This window comes from Mya arenaria, chromosome 16, assembly GCF_026914265.1.
Source record: "Mya arenaria isolate MELC-2E11 chromosome 16, ASM2691426v1".
NCBI classification, from domain to species: domain Eukaryota; kingdom Metazoa; phylum Mollusca; class Bivalvia; order Myida; family Myidae; genus Mya; species Mya arenaria.
This window is the reverse complement of record NC_069137.1, coordinates 16,176,588-16,199,285: the sequence shown is the minus strand read 5'-3', so window position 1 is coordinate 16,199,285 and position 22,698 is coordinate 16,176,588. Positions and strand designations below refer to the sequence as shown.

Sequence of the window (22,698 nt, the reverse complement as noted above, 5' to 3'; positions counted from 1 at the left end):
TTGTTCAATGGCATGTGAAACTAGTGGCAAGATGTACGTGCTGAATATTTTAACAACTTGAGGAGTTAAAGCCTGTTATCTTTCCCGGCCAGTAATGGATTTAGTCATTTTATCTAAAAGTAATATATTCCCTGCCGCACAGACGTTGATTTTTCCTGGTCTTTCTAAAAAAAACATTTTTAGTTAAATATTGGAAAATATTAGGCGAATAGAAATATTTGTAATTTACCATGATAAATTCATCTATGTTGATGTTGACGGCACCCAGCCCCCATGATGGGTGAAGGGGTTTCGAGATTTGGCATGTAATTAAGGGCTGTATATTTTGACTTTATAACCGTACAACATGTATATCCTAAATGAAACAATATGAGAAGCCACGTGACCATTCTCTAACAAACGTCCCAGTGGGCTCTGGCAAACTGAAATGCCAATGTATCAATCGATATGTGTCTGTTAGGAATGGAGTCCAACGTAAGGCTGGTGCGTTTTTTCCTGTATATTACATTGCTCGCAATATAAACACCAAATAAAGTTTATTAGTTTATCTAACCCGGGCAGTGTGTACTCATTCAAATATCCGAAACCCTGTAAGCATTTGTAAAAACACCATATGACTAGCATATTTTGTATTATATCCGTAGTCTAATACAATAGCGGCTAGTCATTTGAACGTCAACCCAGGGCTCATAGGTTTGATCCCTGACATAATACTGAAACATTGACCGCCTTCAACAGGGACATTAAATGTAGTCCTGTGTGACCGTGCTATACATTGGCGCATGTTAAAAAGCAACGGAAGCTCCAACTAGGGCAACCTTCTATCTGCTCATTATGCCCCACAACTTTACACTAATGACACCCTTACTGATGCCGGCGTTTTTTAATATTATGATGGCGTCATAAAATAAAGGTACATATTCACCCAAGCAATTATTCTGACATGTGAAAAGGTTCGTATATATACAATGTACGTAATATTTGTTCAAAAACATATTTTACATTTACAAACATTGGTAATTTAATTGCTTTTAGTGATTTTATAACAAAATGTTAGGCAATTTTATTATAAGTGTACTTTAACTGTTATACGTGTTATGAAATTCAAGACACTAAAGCAATTGTTATACATGATATTCTCATGTACGATTGATTGTCGAAGAATATATACAAATAATTGAATGTTTAACGTGTACATGTGTGTATGCTTATTATAACTAGAGCTGTCACAGGAGTGACGAATACCCCCAAATGCCGCCTGGACACAGGGATGGCAAACCATTCCTTTGAAAAGAGGCCATAACTCCAAGGTTACTGCACACTGCATCTTCTTTTATCATGCATGTATTGTTTATTTAAATCTGTTGAGTAATTTAGAAGTTACACTGCTGACAAGAAAAAACTAGCTGATGCTCTAGCTGATCTATTCTGGAATAAGACATCTAGAGCATTCACGAGCTTTTCTTCCAACACGATCATCATCAAATTTACAAGTACATATTTGGGCTTGAATGCATCCTTATCCACCTGGGAATAAATCCCGGGACTGTTCCTGTAGCCGAATTAACAAGTCCATCTGACAGGTCAATATTTGTAGTAAGCACTACTGTGGCAAATATGCCATACTTAAGTCCTGCTGGTATTCCACTGGCATCTGGTTCAAATGAAGCATGCTGGATTTGTTTTCATTTGTTCATCTTTTCAAGTGTCAATTACGTTTAAGGTAAATATTTGCTCATTTAGTTTTTGAAGGATCTATCGCACTTGACCTGTATCTTCTGATGTTACACCTGTGTACCAAAAATTGTTCAAATCCGTTTAGCCTTTCATGAGTTATCGTCCGGAAACAGTTTTTCTTTTTTTAGTAACAATGACCTTGACCTTGGCCCCACCAGCCGCAATATCGAACTTGACCTGTATCTTCTGATGTTACACCTGTGTACCATTTTTTTTAAATCTGTCTAGCCTTTCATGAGTTATCCTCCGGAAACCATGAAAACCGACCGACCGACCGACCTACCGACAAGCTCACTAACTTGATCTGTATCTTCTGATGTTACACCTTTGTACCAAATATTGTTCAAATCCGTCTAGCCTTTCATGAGTTATCGTCCGGAAACCGTTTTTCTTTTTTTAGTAACAATGACCTTGACCTTGGCCCCACCAGCCCCAATATCGAACTTTATCTGTATCTTCTGATGTTACACCTGTGTACCAAATATTGTTCAAATCCGTTTAGCCTTTCATGAGTTATCGTCCGGAAACAGTTTTTCTTTTTTTTAGTAACAATGACCTTGACCTTGGCCCCACCAGCCGCAATATCGAACTTGACCTGTATCTTCTGATGTTACACCTGTGTACTAAAAATTTTCAAATCTGTCTAGCCTTTCATGAGTCATCGTCCGGAAACCATGAAAACCGACCGACCGACCGACCGACCGACAAGCTCACTCCTAAATACCCCCTCAAACTTCGTTTGTGGGGGTATAATAAATTATTGTTATTATTATTATTATTATTATTATCATTATTATTATTATAAATAGTTCGATGTATTAAAAACAAAGGCGTACACATATATAATTAACATTGTATGTTATTAAACACAAACTAAAATAGAATTGAACACAAAAGTCGTGGATACATTCGGCCAATACGTTCTTAAAGTACACCAACGACATCTAAGTGCATCTTAGATATTCTAAAAGTACACCAACGACATCTAAGTGCATCCTAGATATTCTAAAAGTCTACCAACGACATCTAAGAGCATCCTTGATATTCTAAAAGTCCACCAACGACATCTAAGAGCATCCTAGATATTCTAAAAGTCCACCAACGACATCTAAGAGCATCCTAGATATTCTAAAAGTACACCAACGACATCTAAGAGCATCCTTGATATTCTAAAAGTACACCAACGACATCTAAGAGCATCCTAGATATTCTTAAAGTACACCAACGACATCTAAGAGCATCCTTGATATTCTAAAAGTCCACCAACGACATCTAAGAGCATCCTAGATATTCTTAAAGTACACCAACGACATCTAAGAGCATCCTTGATATTCTAAAAGAACACCAACGTCATCTAAGAGCATCTTAGATATTCTAAAAGTCCACCAACGACATCTAAGAGCATCCTTGATATTCTTAAAGTACACCAACGACATCTAAGAGCATCCTAGATATTCTTAAAGTACACCAACGACATCTAAGAGCATCTTAGATATTCTTAAAGTACACCAACGACATCTAAGAGCATCTTAGATATTCTTAAAGTACACCAACGACATCTAAGAGCATCTTAGATATTCTAAAAGTCCACTAACGACATCTAAGAGCATCCTAGATATCCTTAAAGTACACCAACGACATATAAGAGCATCTTAGATATTCTTAAAGTACACCAACGACATCTAAGATCATCTTAGATATTCTTAAAGTACACCAACGACATCTAAGAGCATCTTAGATATTCTAAAAGTCCACTAACGACATCTAAGAGCATCCTAGATATCCTTAAAGTACACCGACGACATCTAAGAGCATCTTAGATATTCTTAAAGTACACCAACGACATCTAAGAGCATCCTAGATATCCTTAAAGTACACCAACGTCATCTAAGAACATCTTAGATATTCTAAAAGTCCACTAACGACATCTAAGTGCATCCTAGACATTCTAAACGTCCACCAACGACATCTAAGAGCATCTTAGATATTCTTAAAGGACACCAACGACATCAAAGGGCATCTCAGATGTTCTGAAAGTTCACCGTATAACGAAATGGTAAAATTCCTAAAGTTTAAGCAGAACCACATATACATCGCTTCTCGTTCTAAGTGAATCCCTTTACAATCAGTTTTCAAATTGTTTCAAATAGGTAACACCATCAGCTTTACATTTGAATGGCTTCTTTCCTGAGTTTATTCTCATATGCCTTTGTAAATCACGTTTCAGCGAGAAATCAAAACATATCTCACACTTGTATGGCATCTCTCCTGTGGGTATTCTATTATGTTTCTGTGAACAGTTTATCTGAGAGTATTCAACATCACATATCTCATACTTTTATAGTTTCTTTTCTGGATGTATTCTTTTACGTGTTTTCAAATCACTTTTTTAAAGAAATCAGCCCCACATGACTCAAAGTGCTCCGGCTTTTCTTATGAGTGTTTTCATATATGTGTCTGTAAATTACATTTCTGGAAAAAAATCAGCATCACATGTATCACACAGTCACTTGTACGGCTTCACTCCTGTGTGTATTATTATATGCCTCTGTAATGAACCTTTCTGAGAGAAAGCAGCATCACATACCTTACACTTGTATGGCTTCTCTCCCGTGTGTATTCTTACATGTTTCTGTAAATGACCTTTCTGAGAGAAAGCAGCATCACATATCTCACACTTGTATGGCTTCTCTCCTGTGTGTATTCTTATATGTGTTTGTAAAGGACTTTTTTGAGAGAAAGCAGCATCACATATCTCACACTTGTATGGCTTCTCCCCTGTGTGTATTCTAATATGTGATTCTAAATGATGTTTGTGAGAGAAAGCAGCATCACATATCCCACACTTGAATGGCTTCTCTCCTGTGTGTACTCTTAAATGTCTCTGTAAATCACCTTTCCGAGAGAAACCAGCATCGCATATCTCACACTTGTATTGCTGCTCTTCCGTGTGGTTTCGTATATGTGTCTGTAAATTACTTTTCCGAGAGAAATTTGCATCACACGTCTCACACTTATACGGCTTCACTCCTGTGTGTATTATTTTATGTTTATGTAAATAGCATTTCTGAGAAAAAGCAGTATCACATATGCCACACTTGTATGGCTTTTCTCCTGTGTGCATTCTTACATGTTTCTGTAAATCAACTTTCTGAGAGAAATCAGCATCACATATCTCACAAGTGTATGGCTTCTCTCCCGTGTGTATTCTAATATGCTTTTGTAAATGACCTTTCTGAGAAAAAGCAGCATAACATATCTCACACTTGTATGGCTTCTCTCCTGTGTGTATTCTTATATGTGTTTGTAAAGGACTTTTCTGAGAGAAAGCAGCATCACATATCTCACACTTGTATGGCTTCTCGCCTGTGTGTATTCTAATATGTGATTGTAAATGATGTTTCTGAGAGAAAGCAGCATAACATATCTCACACTTGTATGGCTTCTCTCCTGTGTGTATTCTTATATGTGTTTGTAAAGGACTTTTCTGAGAGAAAGCAGTATCACATATCTCACAATTGTGTGGCTTCTCTCTTATGTGCATTTTTATATGTTTCTGTAAATCACCTTTCTGAGAGAAAGCAGCATCACATGTCTCACACATGTACGGCTTCTCTCCTGTATGTATTCTCGTGTGTCGTTTTAAATCAGTTTTAAGAGCAAAATTAGCCGAACATATCTCACACTTGTATGGTTTCTCTTCTGTATGTATTTTCATATGACGCTTTAAATGAGATTTCCGGAACAAATCGGACCCACAGACCTTACACTTGTATGGCTTCTCTCCTGCGTGTATATCCATGTTAATCTGAAAATCAAACACATGTATGTAATACTTTTAAATAGTAGTGTTTATACGCGTCAAATCAACTATGTTGAAAATATTAATAATCTTAATCCCGTACATATCATATAGTTTTTAATAAGAATATAAAACAAATCATCAAACAAAATTGAGAATCCATTATTTTTTTCTGTAGAATGATGTAAACAAGGACATAGCAGAATAAGGTATACGAGGACATAGCAGAATGATGTATACGGGGAAATAGCAGAATGATGTATACGAGGTCATAGTAGAATGATGTATACGGGGACATAGCAGAATGAGGTATACGGGGACATAGCAGAATATTGTATACGAGGACATAGCAGAATGATGTATACGGGGACATAGCAGAATGATGTATACGGGAACATAGCAGAATGATGTATACGAGGTCATAGCAGAATGATGTATACGGGGTCATAGCAGAATGATGTATACGGGGTCATAGCAGAATGATGTATACGGGGACATAGCAGAATGATGTATACGGGGACATAGCAGAATGATGTATACAAGGACATAGCAGAATGATGTATACGGGGACATAGCAGAATGATGTATACGAGGTCATAGCAGAATGATGAATAGGAGGCCATTGCAGAATGAGGTATACGAGGCCATAGCATAATGAGGTACACGAGGACATAGCAGAATGAGGTATACGAGGACAAAGCAGAATGATGTATCTGAGGACATAGCAGAATGAGGTATACGATGACATAGCAGAATGAGTTATACGAGGCCATAGCATAATGAGGTATACGAGGACATAGCAGGATAAGGTATACGAGGACATTGCAAAATGAGGTATACGAGGACATAGCATAATGAGGTATACGAGGACATAGCATAATGAGGTATACGAGGACATAACAGAATGAGGTATACGAGGACATAGCAGAATGCGGTATACGAGAATATATCAGAATGAGGTAAATGAGGACATAGCAGAATGATGTATACGAGGACATAGCAGAATGAGGTATACGAGGACATAACAGAATGAGGTATACGAGGACATAGGAGAATGAGGTATACGAGGACATAGCAGAATGATGTATACGCAGACTTAGCAGAATGTGGTATACCAGGACATAGCAGAACGATGTATATGAGGACATAGCAGATTTAATGAGGTACACGGGGACATAGCAGAATGAGGTATAGTAGGACATAGCAAAATGAGATATACGGGGACATAGCAGAATGGGGTATACGAGGACATAGCAGAATGGGGTATACGAGGACATAGCAGAATGGGGTATACGAGGACATAGCAGAATGAATGATGTATACGAGGACATAGCAGAATGATGTAAAGGAGGACATAGCAGAATGAGGTATACGAGGACATAGCAGAATGGGGTATACGAGGACATAGCAGAATGAATGATGTATACGGGGACATAGCAGAATGATGTATAGGAGGACATAGCACAATGGGGTATACGAGGACATAGCAGAATGGGGTATACGTGAACATAGCAGAATAAATGATGTATACGGGGACATAACAGAGTGATGTATAGGAGGACATAGCAGAATGAGGTATACGAGGACATAGCAGAATGAGGTATACGAGGACATAGCAGAGTCATGTATACGAGGTCGTAGCAGAATGATGTATACGAGGAACAAACAAGAGGGCCATGAAGGCCCTAAATCGCTCAACTGAGTAAAAGCTATTGACCTTTGTTATCACTAAAGCTTGATATTTCTTCTCAAAGCTTTGTTTAAGTCACACTTGGGGATGTGACGAGGTCAAGCCATAATGCAGCCATTGTAGGGCATGGGCAGACCTGCATAAACTCAACAACATGATTCAAATTAAGAATGATCGTTCTCCCCAGTATATGGCAGAGCATTTTTTAACACAGGAAAGTCTTCATTCTTACAGTACCAGATTTAGTTCTGAAGAGCGTTCTTTAATTCCTAAGGTCTAAATATATTGCAAATCAAGGATGTAGTTTTTAAGTTACTATTTGACGTTAAAACTAAAGACACCCTTACTGGTTTTAGAAACTGCAGGTCAAATATGTATTCCGGCAGTAATTTTAAGCCTATTCAAACACAGTATGTTTCTTAAATTCATTTAAGATTGTGTTTTGTTTTAGGATGTAGTTTTAAAATATGACATTTTTAGGATAAGATGTTATACAATATTCTTAATGAGATGTAAACATGTTAAACTTTGTCTGCACTATGAAAATAAGGAGTTTATTCTTCTTCTTTGTGCTATCCATGGTTAGTGTGTGAGTCAAATAAAACATACATGCATTATACATGCCAAAATATTTAACAATCAACCATCACGCAACAACACAGCCGTACATAATTTTTCATCACGTTGTAAACGCTAATGAAGATTGTGGTCTTCAAAGACGATATTTCAGCAAATATCAACATTTGCTGAAGGGTACCAGCTTTTGGTATTTTAGTTTAAACACTCCTTATGATTTGCCACACTGTATTTCGTAATTAAAAAAGAAGTGCATTTTACAAACCATGAGCGAGTATTTTTAAGCCAAGTTCAGAGAGCCGACACTGTTAATACAGTCATTGCCAAGTCAAGGGTCACAACTCAGGCCCTACGCCGCAGGTGAAATTATAATACATCCCATTTTATGAACAGCCGTATAAAAATGGAAACATTTCATCATTCTCCCATGAATAAATTCAGCATTTTCAAGGAGAACATACTGGAACATATTTGAAAGTTCAACAAGTAATATAAACTATCAGTTGACGTTTTATACATTAATTCATTAATTCGGGAACCGATTTTAATAAATGAAACATATAAATGAAATGTGAATGAATTCTGTCAAAAACAGTAGCTATTAACACAGTTACGATTCGATACTTATTAACTATCGAAATTATAATAATTTCGATAGTTAATAAGTATCGAATCGTAACTGTGTCCCGTAAGCTAAGCAAGCTCATTTTCTGAAAATATTAGAGGTTCTGTAAAGATTCAATCAGCTGATTAAAATCCACTCCAGGCAGTAACGGTCGTGTGAACTATTTCTGGTGTTTAATAAAATAACTTGTGTAAAGATTTATGATGTGAACACCATCCACTGCGGCAGTAACTGTCATGTGAAATAGTGTTAGTTTTTTATATAAACTTGTGTGAAGATTCATTGATATGAACAGTATCTAGTCAGTATTCATCAGCTAGAAATCATCTCAACAATCTTTCTGACAAGTTTCCTGAATATTTGGGCTGAAAATGTTACCTGTAGCGTGTTTACAAGGCTTTTCCATATTTGGGCTCTGTGACCTAGTTTTTGTCCCCAGTTGACCCATAATTGAACTTGAGCTAGAAATCATTAAACAACCTTTCTGACAAAATTCTAGGTTATTTGGGCTGAAAATGGTACCTCTTGAGTGTTTACAAGGTTTTCCATATTTAGGCTCTGTGACCTAGTTTTTAACCCCAGATGACCCATATTCAAAGTTGAGCTTGAAATCGTCTTATCAACCTTTCTGACAAATTTCCAGGATATTTGGGCTGAAAATGTTACCTCTAGAGTGTTAACAAGGTTTTTCCATATTTGGGATCAGTGACCTAGAGAGTTTTTGACCTCAGATATCCCATAATCGAACTTGAGCTAGAAATCATTGAAACCACCTTTCTGACAATTTGTAAGGATATTTGGGCTGAAAATGTTACATCTAGAGTGTTAACAAGGTTTTTCGATACTTGGGACGTGACCTAGTTTTTGACTCCAGATGACCCCTATTCGAATTTGAGCTAGAACTCTTTGAAACAACCTTTCTGACAAATTTCCAGGATAATTGGGCTAAAAATGTTACCTGTAGAGTGTTAACAAGGTTTTTCCAAATTTGGGCTCTGTGACCTAGTTTTTGACCCCAGATGACCCATATTCGAACTTGAGCTTAAAATCGTCTATGCTTGGGCTCTGTGACCTAGTTTTTGACCTCAGATGACCCATATTCGAACATGAGCTAGGAATCAACGAATCAACCTTTCTGACAAATTTCCAAGATATTTGGGCTGAAAATGTTATCTCAAGAGTGTTAACAAGGTTTTTCCATATATGGGCTCAGTGACCTAGTTTTTGACCCAAGATGACATATATTCGAACTTGAGCTAGAAATCATCAAAACAAAATTTCTGAAAACTTCCTGAATATTTGGGCTAAAAATGTTACCTGTAGAGTGTTAACAAGTTTTTTCCATATTTGGGCTCTGTGACCTAGTTTTGAACCCAGATGACCCATATTCGAACTTGAGCTAGAAATCATCAAAATACCTTTCTGACAAATTTACAGGATATTTGGACTGAAAATGTTACCTGTAGAATGTTTACAAGGTTTTTCCATATTTGGGCTCTGTGACCTAGTTTTTGACCCCAGATGACCCATATTCGAACTTGAGCTTAAAATCGTCTATGTTTGGGCTCTGTGACCTAGTTTTTGACCTCAGATGACCCATATTCGAACTTGAGTTAGAAATCATAGAAACAACCTTTCTGACAAATTTCCAGGTTATTTGGGCTGAAAATGTTACCAAAGTGTGTTAGCAAGGTTTTTCTATGTTTGGGCTCTGTGACCTAGTTATTGACCCCAGATGACCCTTATTTGAACTTGAGCTAGAAATCAACGAATCAACCTTTTGACAAATTTCCAAGATATTTTGGCTGAAAATGTTATCTCAAGAGTGTTAACAAGGTTTTTCCATATATGGGCTCAGTGACCTAGTTTTTGACCCAAGATGACCCATATTCGAACTTGAGCTAGAAATCATCGAAACAACATTTCTGAAAACTTCCTGAATATTTGGGCTGAAAATGTTACCTGTAGAGTGTTAACAATATTTTTTCCATATTTGGGCTCTGTGACCTAGTTTTGAACCCAGATGACCCATATTCGAACTTGAGCTAGAAATCATCAAAAATACCTTTCTGACAAATTTCCAGGATATCTGGGCTGAAAATGTTACCTCTAGTGTGTTAACAAGGTTTTTCAATGTTTGGGCTCTGTGACCTAGTTTTTGACCCCAGATGACCCATATTCGAAGCTGAGCTTGAAATCGTTGAATCAACCTTTCTGACAAATTTCCAGGTTATTTGGGCTAAAAATGTTACCATAGTGTGTTAACAAGGTTTTTCTATGTTTGGGCTCTGTGACCTAGTTTTTGACCTCAGATGACCCATATTCGAACTTGAGCTAGAAATCATCTAAACAAGCTTTCTGACATATTTTCAGGATATTTGGGCTGAAAATGTTACCTCTAGAGTATTAACAAGGTTTTTCCATATTTGGGCTCTGTGACCTAGGTTTTGACACCAGATGACCCATATTCGAAACTGAGCTAGAAATCATCGAAACAACCTTTCTGGCGAATTTCCAGGATATTTGGGCTGAAAATGTTACCTCTAGAGTGTTAACAAGGTTTTTTCATATATGGGCTCAGTGACGTAGTTTTTGACCCAAGATGACCCAAATTCGAACTTGAGGTAGAAATGATAGAAACAACCTTTCTGACAAATTTCCAGGTTATTTGGGCTGAAAATGTTACCTCTATAGTGTTAACAAGGTTTTTCCATATTTGGGCTCTGTGACCTAGTTTTTGACCCCAGATTACCAATATAAGAACTTGAGCTAGAAATCATCGAAACATCCTTTCTGACAAAATTCCAAGATATTTGGGCTGAAAATGTTATCTCTAGAGTTTTAACAAGGTGTTTTCCATATTTGGGCTCAGTGACCTAGTTTTTGACCCCAGATGAACCATATTCGAACTTGAACTAGGAATCAACGGGTCAACCTTTCTGACAAATTTCCAAGATATTTGGGCTGAAAATGTTATCTCTAGAGTGTTAACAAGGTTTTTACTTATTAGGGCTCAGTGACCTAGTTTTTGACCCCAGATGACCCATATTCGAACTTGAGCTAGAAATCATCGAAACAACCTTTCTGAAAACTTCCTGAATAATTGGGCTGAAAATGTTACCTGTAGAGTGTTAACAAGGTTTTTCCATATTTGGGCTCTGTGACCTAGTTTTTGAACCCAGATGACCCATATTCGAACTTGAGCTATAAATCATAAAAAACACCTTTCTGACAAATTTCCAGAATATCTGGGCTGAAAATGTTGCCTCTAGTGTGTAAACAAGGTTTTTCTATGTTTGGGCACTGTGATCTAGTTTTTGACCTCAGATGACCCATATTCGAACTTGAGCTAGAAATCATCTAAACAAGCTTTCTGACATATTTCAAGGATATTTGGGATGAAAATGTTACCTCGAGTGTTAACAAGGTTTTTCAATATTTGGGCTCTGTGACCTAGTTTTTGACCCAAGATGACCCATATTCGAAATTGAGCTTAAAATCTTTGATACAACGTTTCCGACAAATTTCCAGGATAATTGGGCTGAAAATGTTACCTGTAGAGTGTTAACAAGGTTTTTCCATATTTGGGCTCTGTGACCTAGTTTTTGACCCCAGATTACCAATATTATATTGATCTAGAAATCATCGAAACAACCTTTCTGACAAATTTCCAGGTTATTTGGGCTGAAAATGTTACCTCTAGAGTGTTAACAAGGTTTTTCCATATATGGGCTCTGAGACCTAGTTTTTGACCCCAGATGACCCATATTCGAACTCGTCCGAGTAAATAATAACTGTATGGGACAAACATCCTGACCAAGTTTTGTGACAATTGAGGCAAAAATGTGACCACCAGAGTGTTAACAAACTAAGTGTGGATGGACGACAGACAACGGATGACGTACGACAGACGACGGACAATCATCGATCCTAATAGCTCACCCTCAGCCTACGGCTAAGGTGAGCTAAAAAAATTATATCCGAAATGTGTACATCTTCTATATCCATATCTAAATCTGCAACAACAGTCTAGACGCTTATTGAAATGTGCAAAGTGGACACTTGCACTCTGACTGATTTAAAACAGTTAACTGTAGATCAACAAACGCTTATTAAAATTTAATTCCTCAGTGTAATTGAGACGCTTTAAAAAATGAAAAAGCGCAACGCTCTATTTGTGTAAAAATGTTGCTGTAGAATCTGAGGAAAAGAGGTTACAAAGAAATATGCACAGGCTAAAAAACAAAAGTTTCAGTTATCCTGGACTGTAAAAAGGCCATGGCTTAACTACAATGCAAGCAAGAACAATAGAGACTGAAAATAAGAAAAATAGTTAACTGGCGTTTTACCCATGTTTTACTGCACAAATCTTCGTATTTCTCCGTAAAAACGTAACCTTGGTTCGGGCTACTGAAACTTGATTCAGGCTATCGGATTTTCCAGGTCACTAGCCCGACTGGGCTAGTGCTTAAATAAATTTAATGCAAAGACCGTAATGGTCAAAGTTTTTATGTCAGAATAAAAAAATACGCTCAAAATGCACCATTTCAGACCAGAAATTGTCAAAACTTTCCTAAGGGGATTTACGATAATACCCCAAACCCCCATGCAAACATTATGTCATATACATTTTGGTTCTGATTGAGGGGCTCACGTCAAAAGGTTGCCCCCCCCCCCCTAGTAATGTCAATTCCTGGACCGCCCCTATATATGATACATTTTTCAGAGTGACATCTGCTTCCATGAAGGGCTTGTTAATGTTAATTGCGAGAGCTTTGGTATTTTTATGATTAGATTAGTTATTATTACTGTTATAAAAATTATCATGCATTATGCTTGAATAATTTCATTACATTCGGATGATTCCTGTGTAATGCTAAAGATCTACTGTCAAGTCAATATTTATTTATTATCAGGTACTATGACAGTGTTTGACACTAAGACTTTTAGAGAAGGAGTCCACTGGACTCCTTAATTCCAAAATCAAGGAGTCCGGTATAAAATTAAGGAGTCCAGGATAATTACAACATTTATTCAAATTTATTGACTCAATGCTCCAGCTAGCCCTAAATAACAGATTGGGACACCCGCTGCCCTTTTCAAGTACCCGGCTGCCATTTTACTACACCCTGCTGTGCCCTTTTGGTTGCCAGTCAATGCAGGGTTCTCAATAAGAATTGTTGTAAGAGGCTTTCAAATACTTTGAAGAGGCCCAAACATCCGAGCGTCGCAGACGCTCGCCTGCTAGGGGGGTTCGGGGGCATGCCCCCCCCCCCCAGAATTTTTTTGATTTCTAGGTGTGAAATCCTGCATTCTTGGCTATTTTGACCATGATAAGGGTAGTTATTTTTGAAGACAATATAACACAATTTTGATTTAAAATGAATTGCTTTATTGAAAAAAAAAAGAATCCAATTTTTTGGTTAAATATTAAAAATGTAAATTTGGACAACTTTAGACCTTTCCTCCACACAAGCGCCTTTTAGAGCAAATGCTCCAATTCCTACAATGATTTCAATAAAAAAAAATCCTCTTTTTTGCCTCCATTTTGTTTCGGAATCATCGGAATGCCGAGCAAGATAAAATGCACGCGCTAAGTTAATATAAACAATAGGTATCGCAGAGACAACACCACGTGATTTTTTAATCATGGTAAGTTAATTAATACTGACCACTTTCGATTATCATGTAAAACGTAACAAGAGATCCTTTTCGACGTGCCGGTAAACATTGGAATGTTACTGTACACAAAGAGTTTTTATGTCGTTAATTCCTACAATAGATAAAACATATTTTCTTTTTTTACCACTGGCTGTTCACGGCGATGTACAAACAAACTTTTTTCGATTTTTAACCTCGCCACCTTTTCTTGCGACGTGGGGCTCAAAAATAGCAATTCTGGAAATTCCGATAATATCTATAATAAGCCGACCAATGAGAATTAACGGCTCTGTGCGCATGCAGTTCAAAGAGGTTAGATGCGCAGGTCACATGCGCAGGTCACATAATTTAGATTTCCGGTTTCCGGCAGGATGTTTACAAAATTTCTTCGATATCATTTTTAAGAATTTGCCGATTTGAACCGGCCCAAATTCATTTTGAAGCGGCCTTTTAAGCCGTCGGCCGGTTCCTATTGAGAACCCTGCAATGTCCAGGAATGAGTTATAAATGTACATACTTTTGACACTAACTTAAAGTTAACAGCTGAGGTAACAAACTGTAAGTATTAAAAGACGTAACATCACATAAAAAGTTGAGTACTGGCCCTTGCAAGTGTCCCATAAAGGCTAATTTAATTCACATCAAAAGTGTCATTTCTGACCTACCCCCTGGCTGGAGCAATGATGACTATTTATTCAATGATTTCAAAAAAGCCTTTGGTATTTCATTTCTGAAGGGCAAACTAGAGATTTGTATTCTGAGAGCACAATAAAGTTATATTTTAATTGTTTTATTCAAATAACATGAACATGACTGAAACTATTTATCTAATAGATTCTAATATGACTTGAAAAAATTGCCATGAACTGACGATCTAGCATATGATAGAACCTTGGCCTCTTGTGAAGCGGCTGTGGAGCCATCAGATATAAGGGAATTGAACGGGGCATTATCAAATACTGAATTTGTTTAATTGGAACATTCATCTGCAATCAGTGCAATGAGACACTGACATGCCTTATATGTTGTGCCAATGCTAACAGACTTTGCAATATAAGCTTGGTACATGGTGACATAGTCTGTGTAGGACTGTCCTTATTTCTGAATAATGTTCAGCATCCATAAACAGAATGCACTACCTGTCAAAGATAGCTTTGTTCAGCTGAATTAACACGCAGCCAGCTGTAGACTAACTTAATTATTTTTCCCTTTTTTGCATTTTCTTTTCTCATTATAATATTATCATGGCCCTTAAAAGTTTTTTGATGGCTTTCAATCGCACGTTAGAGCGCACAGTGACAAAGCTCCCTACAGTCAGGTACTCATATACAGATGTCAGTTCAAACATCAGCCAAGACAATTGTTTTAACCATGCTTGCTGAATTTCCTTTCTCTATAAATTACAAACTCTTTATCTTTTTTTCTTTTTCAGTTCTTTTATTTTTCGCTGCCGGTGGCGAAATCCATTTTACCGTTGACATAAACATTGTTTACATCTAAAATCAACGAGGAATATTTTTTGTAAACACCGTTTGACGGGTTTTATCGATTTAGTTACCATATTACAAACATTAAAAGATACATGAATACCGGTCTATGACGTCACTTACTACTTTAAAGAGCGTCAAAATGATAAAGATTTGACGAGTCGCAAAATAATTATATACGAGCATTCGGGTACTTGTAACCTTTGGATACGATTTGTGTACAATTGGATTTTGAAATGAAGGAGTCTGACGGACTGCCTAGATGGAAAATCCGGTAGTCCGAGCCGAATTTTAGGAGTCTCAGACTACTGGACTCTCGTTGAACGCTGCTATGTACTATAACTAAAACTAGCGATCAGATTATCAGTATAAGATGTGTTTGGTTTCATAAGTTTTGATAATGAAATACAGTATAGATTTAATATCCTCAAATTATTTTAATTCGTAGTATCTACTTCAGTACTGTCCGAGGAATATTGTGAATTTGCCGCTTAAAGATGCACTCGTACTCCCAAATAAGATTTACCACAATTAATCCTTTTGTTTAAAAATACCAAAAAGAATTAATAAATGTCACTAAAAAAGATTTTTATGAAGGATACCAAGTTAAATTTGAAAGAAAGCTTCAGAAAACACGGTATTTCTACCTTATGAGACGACAGTAAATCACACTCTTTTAGCATTCACCAATCATTTAATATTTTTGCGTTTTCAGCTATTAAAAAAACGGTTACAATCTTGTTATCAGTAATTAATATTTGGGTTTCCCAGCGTTCCGAATACAATAACATTGGCTCGATACATGACCTCATTAGTCGCATCCTCCATGGGGATGTTTTGAAGTTTATGATTAGCGAAGCAATAGAGGGTGAAAAAAAGAATTTTTTTTTTCCAGACACCAAAAAGCGTAGTAAGTTTGCAACATGAGTGTGTCTGTCCTTCTGTTAGTCCTATTACCATTTACGCAACATTCCTTTTTGTATACGAGTGTTATCCAGATGTTTAACAAAATGAAACAAGCTTGCGGTGATGTCACTGCTAAAAATAATCCATTATTTTGATGAATTTTACATGTACCTTTGGCGAAATTTCGTACGCTTTTAATAAACGTCACAAAGTGTCCAGATATTTCTTTTGGTTGTTATTAAAACGGAATTAGCTAGCTGCAGGTGAGATATCTAGAACCACAGAAAATGAAGTTAAATGTTTAATTTTCAGAGGATCACAGAGATTCAGTGGCTGAAAGTATATAAGTGGTAGAGAAGAAGGTACACATACGATTAGGAGGGAATTGCTAGCAAATGGGAAGGCATGCGGTCTGGAATGTTATAATAGTATCCTGAATCTGAATTTGACAGTTATTTGGTTTATTAGTTGGCCCTCACTGGTTGGGGGTGGAGGTGGGGTCGGGGGTGGGGGTGGGGTAAAACTCAGATCAGTGGGGTAGTTCTCAGATTCAGTATCATATTCAAGTACAGAAGTTTCCCTGTTTCCTAAATGTTACAAAATAAACATGCACCAGAACAGTTCAACACTAGAAATTTTGGTTAAAAAGGGGTTAAATTCAATCCCACAAGGGGCATTGGCCCCTAACTGGGGAAGGACACCCAGACTACCCCCCCCCCGCCTATTTTTGGGATCTTCCCTGCTACTTCAAAACATTTCTACACCCCTGATTGTGTTTGTTATACATGTGTATGTCTTGATTTTGAATAAGAGTGTCACTTTAACCAGCCATTGAGTGTTTTATACTTACATAAAACGATTCCAATGAATTGGTAAAAAGGTTCGAACAAATTTGTTAATAAGTTGAAGAAATAATATATTGTGCGCAGTCCACCATTATAAGGTAACAGACAACAATAAAATTGATATATGAAGCAGGCAACACTTAGTAGCAGTGTGTTTCGAATTCTTCGCAGCGGTTACTTCCCCTACATATATAACATGACATAAATTTACATAAATAACATAATATAATATGTATTATGCTTTAAATGTAATCACATTCATAGCGAGCAAGTACAAATTACAATATGCGCGAAGGGTGTACACACAGGTGCTCGTCACATTGCCTGAATAATATTTTTTTTATATATTTTTTTTTTAAATATTTTTTTTTGGTCAAGATAGTGAATATATGTCATTTAAAAATATTCCACAATTTTTCATGAAATAAATATTAGTATATATATAAATATTAGTATGTTGTGAACTCGTTGAGTACGACGCGTATTCATCCAAATCGAACGTTTTTTGTTGCGGTATTTCTACTTTCACTTTGGACAACATTTGAAGGCTTTTCCAATTACGTCATTAAAACCAGAAAAGTCTATGGTAGCCGTCCAATGAAAACGCTTCTGGCATTTTAGACATAGCCGAGTGCGCGGTCAAGGTAAAAATTGCAAGAGGTTGCTTCGAAGTGAAAGTATCTTTCCTTGTACAAAGCCCTAATTTACAATAAGCCAATGAATACACAGGAAATTTAGCACCCTGTTTTGACACCAGTGTCATACCGTCTCCGTAAACACTTATGTAACCAAGTGCATATTTCAGTATTTTATCCGTTTGTGTGTTTGGTATGGTTCTATATCGTATATTGTCTTGTATTGTTTGTGTAGTTGTTGTCTCGTCGTGTTTAGTGTCGTGCTACGTGGTGCGTTACTGTCCGTCAATGTCCGTCGATGTCCGAGTGCGTCAGAGCGTAAATACTGGTTATGCGAGTTTGTCTATATTTATGAGAGTGATTGATTGGTTCATAATGAATTTTCCTCCTTTTCCCGCTTCATTGCCCACGCCCTTATTTACATAAACACATAAATCATTCCATTCTGAATCTTCATAGACGCAAGTCAAGACTGCAATTGTAACAGTTGTTACTCATTTATATCATTCGCTCTTATCATTGAGCTGAAATATTTAAGTTCTTTCTAATATAATTATTATTTAGACTTGCCTGGTTTCATTCGACAACGTTATAAATAAATATTCGAACTCCGAAGTTGAGTGGTTTCGTCGTTGTTTCACACCCACTACACTAATGATCATACAAATTAAAAATCATCACTAATTTGTAGACTGTTGACTGCATCTTCAAATCTTCGAAAAGGACATTTATAGGTATGACGTCACCACGGACCTATAAACCATGGATTGGCAACTCTCGTCTGTGTTTATGCGATTAGCTCAAACTCACGAGTGCAGCGCGATTTCATTCCGAGATCTTACCGTGAGATCATTTTCGAGACGTTCGCCATCTTGCTTCAGTCGAAAAATTGTGCTGTGTTTATCCGATGCAATCGTCGCAATTACTGCTGTAACCTAGTCATTGGTTTGTATTTTATATATTTTGTGATATATTTGTTGTATGGTAGTATATGATTTTAGTTGTAGCCTGATATTTCCTGATACTTTTCTTTGCCGAACTATGGCAACCGGGAGAGATAAAATCGTTAACAAAATTCAATGTCTTTTTCTAAAGCATAAGGTTCTGTTATTAACATTCCCGGCGTCAATTTTATGATTTAATATGATAGATAAATTTATGAACTATTCAATGGTGTGACACTTTTGTTATAAGTTTTATATTAAGGTTTTACGAATGTCTTTCAAAATGGGTAAATTTGACATTTTACTGGTTTTCTTTAGAAAACTACTGCCGACTGCAGGTCGGTCTAATGTGAAAAAGTTGCCTACGTTTACTAAGTTTTCTTAAAATGTTCTTGTTTATGTTGTTTGATGTCCAATTAAAATCAAATGAATGATGTTGCGACGGGTTTTGTTTGAACCATGCTATTGTTGCATAGGAATTCAGATATAATGTTCGTTTTTTTCCCGTATTTTTCGTTATTTATATTGTTATTGATTGCATTGCTTTATTGTGAGCTCCCTAATGGTTTTCCAAATCATAAACGGAAATTTTACAGCCAGTCATATGTTCTGCTTTGTTGCCTGTCACAGTGTCTATGAAAAGGTCACCACATTTGGTTGTTTATTTTAATTGTTACCTGCTGAAGCATTATTTAAAACAAACAGGGTAACATTTGACGCCTTGTTTACCAAGAAGCAACAACCTGCTGATTTTGACGCACCCAGGAGTATGCATTGTATCATAGGTTTACAGGCCCGTGTCCATGACGATTATGTGTGGCAACCTTGAGTTCTCGTTATTTAAGACTCTTCATTAAAAAGTTATTATACAATAAACTCTTCCGGGATTTGTGCAAACACTTCCTTTTTCGATGAACTTGTTAAGCCATAATGTAAGCTTTTTCTGATTTAACTTGATCATTTGATTATCTTAGGAAGAAGTGACATTTGCCCGTTTTTGTTTATGGGTATTGAGGCTTCATGCATCTTTTTCCACAATTCTAATAATAAGACACTTAATGCGTGACATCAGACACAAGTTTTCGAATGTTGGCTTTATATATATAATTTTATTATGATAAATGGCCTCCGGCCAAATCATTTACATATATATATATATAAAAACATCAATACAACAGGTATGACAGGTCATGAAAATTATGCATTCAATATTCATTATTCATAACGTAATATAGATATTATAGATTGGTTCTATTTTACAAACATATCAGGGTAAGTACATAGACATATTTAACAATGTGCATCATTTCTTATAAATTAACACATATGAAGGTAATATTGATATACTATGCGTAAAATGACAAGAAGTTTTATCAATCTCACATGCTGATATAACATTCAATTCATGATTAATACACTATGCACAATGACATAAATATATGTCTATACATAATAATCATGGAAATAATTATTTCGTAGTTTAAAAGCATGGTATACAAACATAGCAGTATTTCTTATAATAAGCTCATTTCTACTTGACATCAAATTATAAAATCTTTGCAATGTTGGAAACTCATGATACATGCTAGATATGTATTTAACATGTACTTTAGAATAAAGGGGGCACACAAGAAGGAAATGAAATTCATCCTCGACAATACATTCACAATATGGACAATATCTATAGTCTCTACCTATTTCATAATGCCTCCCCTTTTCAATCATAAGATTGTGACAAACACTTCTAAATCTTGCATAGCAGATTCTGACCTTTACAATATCAATAACATGTACATATAATGCAACTTCAAAGCTATCTTTGTAATTTGCAAAATGAAATAACTTGCTATTCGAAAATATCCTTTCTCTCCAAGTTTGCACGTATTGGTCTTTTAGCCTTTGAACATATTGATGCAAGAAAAGTTTCTCATTTGCAACAGCTTTATTAATGCACCAGTAGGGCGTAACCATGCCCCCCCCCCCCTCCAGATCGGGGATATAGCCGGGACTTTGACTTTTGATTCAGCCAAAAAGTGTGAAGTGTGATTTAGTTTTAATGACAAAAAAACGATCGATGTATTGAATGCAGCAGAGTTAGAGCAGTGCTGAGAAATAGGGAATATCGACGGAAAGAAGCTGAATCTGCAATAAGGAAACCATTTACACATTCTAACTATAAACATTCAAATATGGACAAAACACAGTTAATCCTAAAAATAAATGAACAGATAAATGAAATAAAAAGCCTCCAGTCAGAAGTCAACAAGTTAAAAAGACAGCTAACAAAAAATACAGACTGAGGGACAGACCTTAAGTGAGGTTGAGTCATTTGAACTTTGTGATCTGATGGGCACTTGTGAAACAAAAGTAAAATCAGCATACCCAGATGAAAATTTCAGAGGTTATTCTGGTGATGATGATGATATATGTTGTAGGTGGTAACCGTGATATTTATTGTATACAGTTTTTTTACTTGTTAAAAACTTTTTTATATATTTGTTTAAATGTGAACTTTAAACGGAAATGGCTGATGATGATCATATATGTTGAAGGTGGTAACCATGATATTTGTTGTTTACAGTTTTGTTACTTGTTAAATGCTTTTTTGATATATTTGTTTAAATGGGAACTTTGAACGGAAATGTCTGATGATGATGTTGATGATAGTGATGATGTTGATGATAGTGATGTTGATGATGATGATGATGATGATGATGATGATGATGATGATGATGATGATGATGATGATGATGATGATGATTGTTGGAGGTGGTGACCATGATATTTGTTGTAACTTGTATACAGTTTTTTTACTTGTTAAATGCTTTTGCCTTTTCCAACAATTAAATTTTGAAATCTTAAAATGTTTGTTATTTGTTTAAATGGGAACTTTGAAGGGTAATGGCTGATGGTGATGATGATGATATTGGATCAATCGTTTATGTATGATTAATTGAATGATGATGACTGTGATGATGATGATGATGATGATGATGATGATGATGGATCAATCGATTATGTATGATTAATTGAATGATGATGATGATGATGATGGTGAGGATGATGATTAGTAAGATGGATACATATGGATTATATTTTATTAATTGAATGATGAAGGTGCTGCTGATAGACCTATTGATTATATCGACGATGATAATGATGATGATAATGATGATGATGATGATGATGATGATGATGATGATGATGATGATGATGATGATGATTCACTTAAGAGTGTTTGACCCTTGATATATTGAAAATGTCTAAACGTAGATCACACAAACTCATCAGTTTGTGGACTCAATCTAGTTGCAAACTTTAATAGTAAAAATAGACATTTATTCATGATCAAGTACCTTTTGTTGTTGTGTCCACTGTACATCTAAAATGTCATTATTCCTAAAACGTTTATACCTTGAGTATCTACTCTTGCTTGATTTATCATTTAGAGTAGAGATTAAAGCATTTACTGCTGCCCTAAAGTTGAAAGGACATTTTGGAAGAACTTTCATGGCGGACTGTGCAATTTTTAGAGTTTGTTTTTCAAGTGGAGAGATTTTTCTTAGGAATAACTTGACTCCCCTTTTGTATTGGCTTAAAAGGTCATTTAAAGCTTGTTCTATGTTCATAAATATTTGTATTTTATGTATCTATATTTTGCACATCATTATAATTTTGTAAATTAAGTCTATATCTTAAAAATCAAAGTGAAATGAAAAAGATGTATACGTTTTTTGTTTGTGTGTTTAATAGCGTCAAAAAAAATAATGCATTTTAGAAATTATTATTT

General features: G+C 36.0%; 1 protein-coding gene across 1 annotated transcript; it reads right to left on the bottom strand.

Annotated features, from left to right (window-relative positions):
• Window positions 1-1,085: 1,085 nt before the first annotated feature.
• LOC128221976 (zinc finger protein 888-like) lies at window positions 1,086-17,432 on the bottom strand. Its single transcript, XM_052930705.1, has 2 exons — window positions 17,335-17,432; window positions 1,086-5,545 (listed from the first exon to the last, which is right to left on the bottom strand). The coding sequence occupies exon 2, from the start codon at window positions 5,537-5,539 to the stop codon at window positions 4,244-4,246; it is 1,296 nt and encodes a 431-aa protein (XP_052786665.1). The 5' UTR covers window positions 5,540-5,545; window positions 17,335-17,432; the 3' UTR covers window positions 1,086-4,243.
• Between the last annotated feature and the right edge of the window lie 5,266 nt (window positions 17,433-22,698).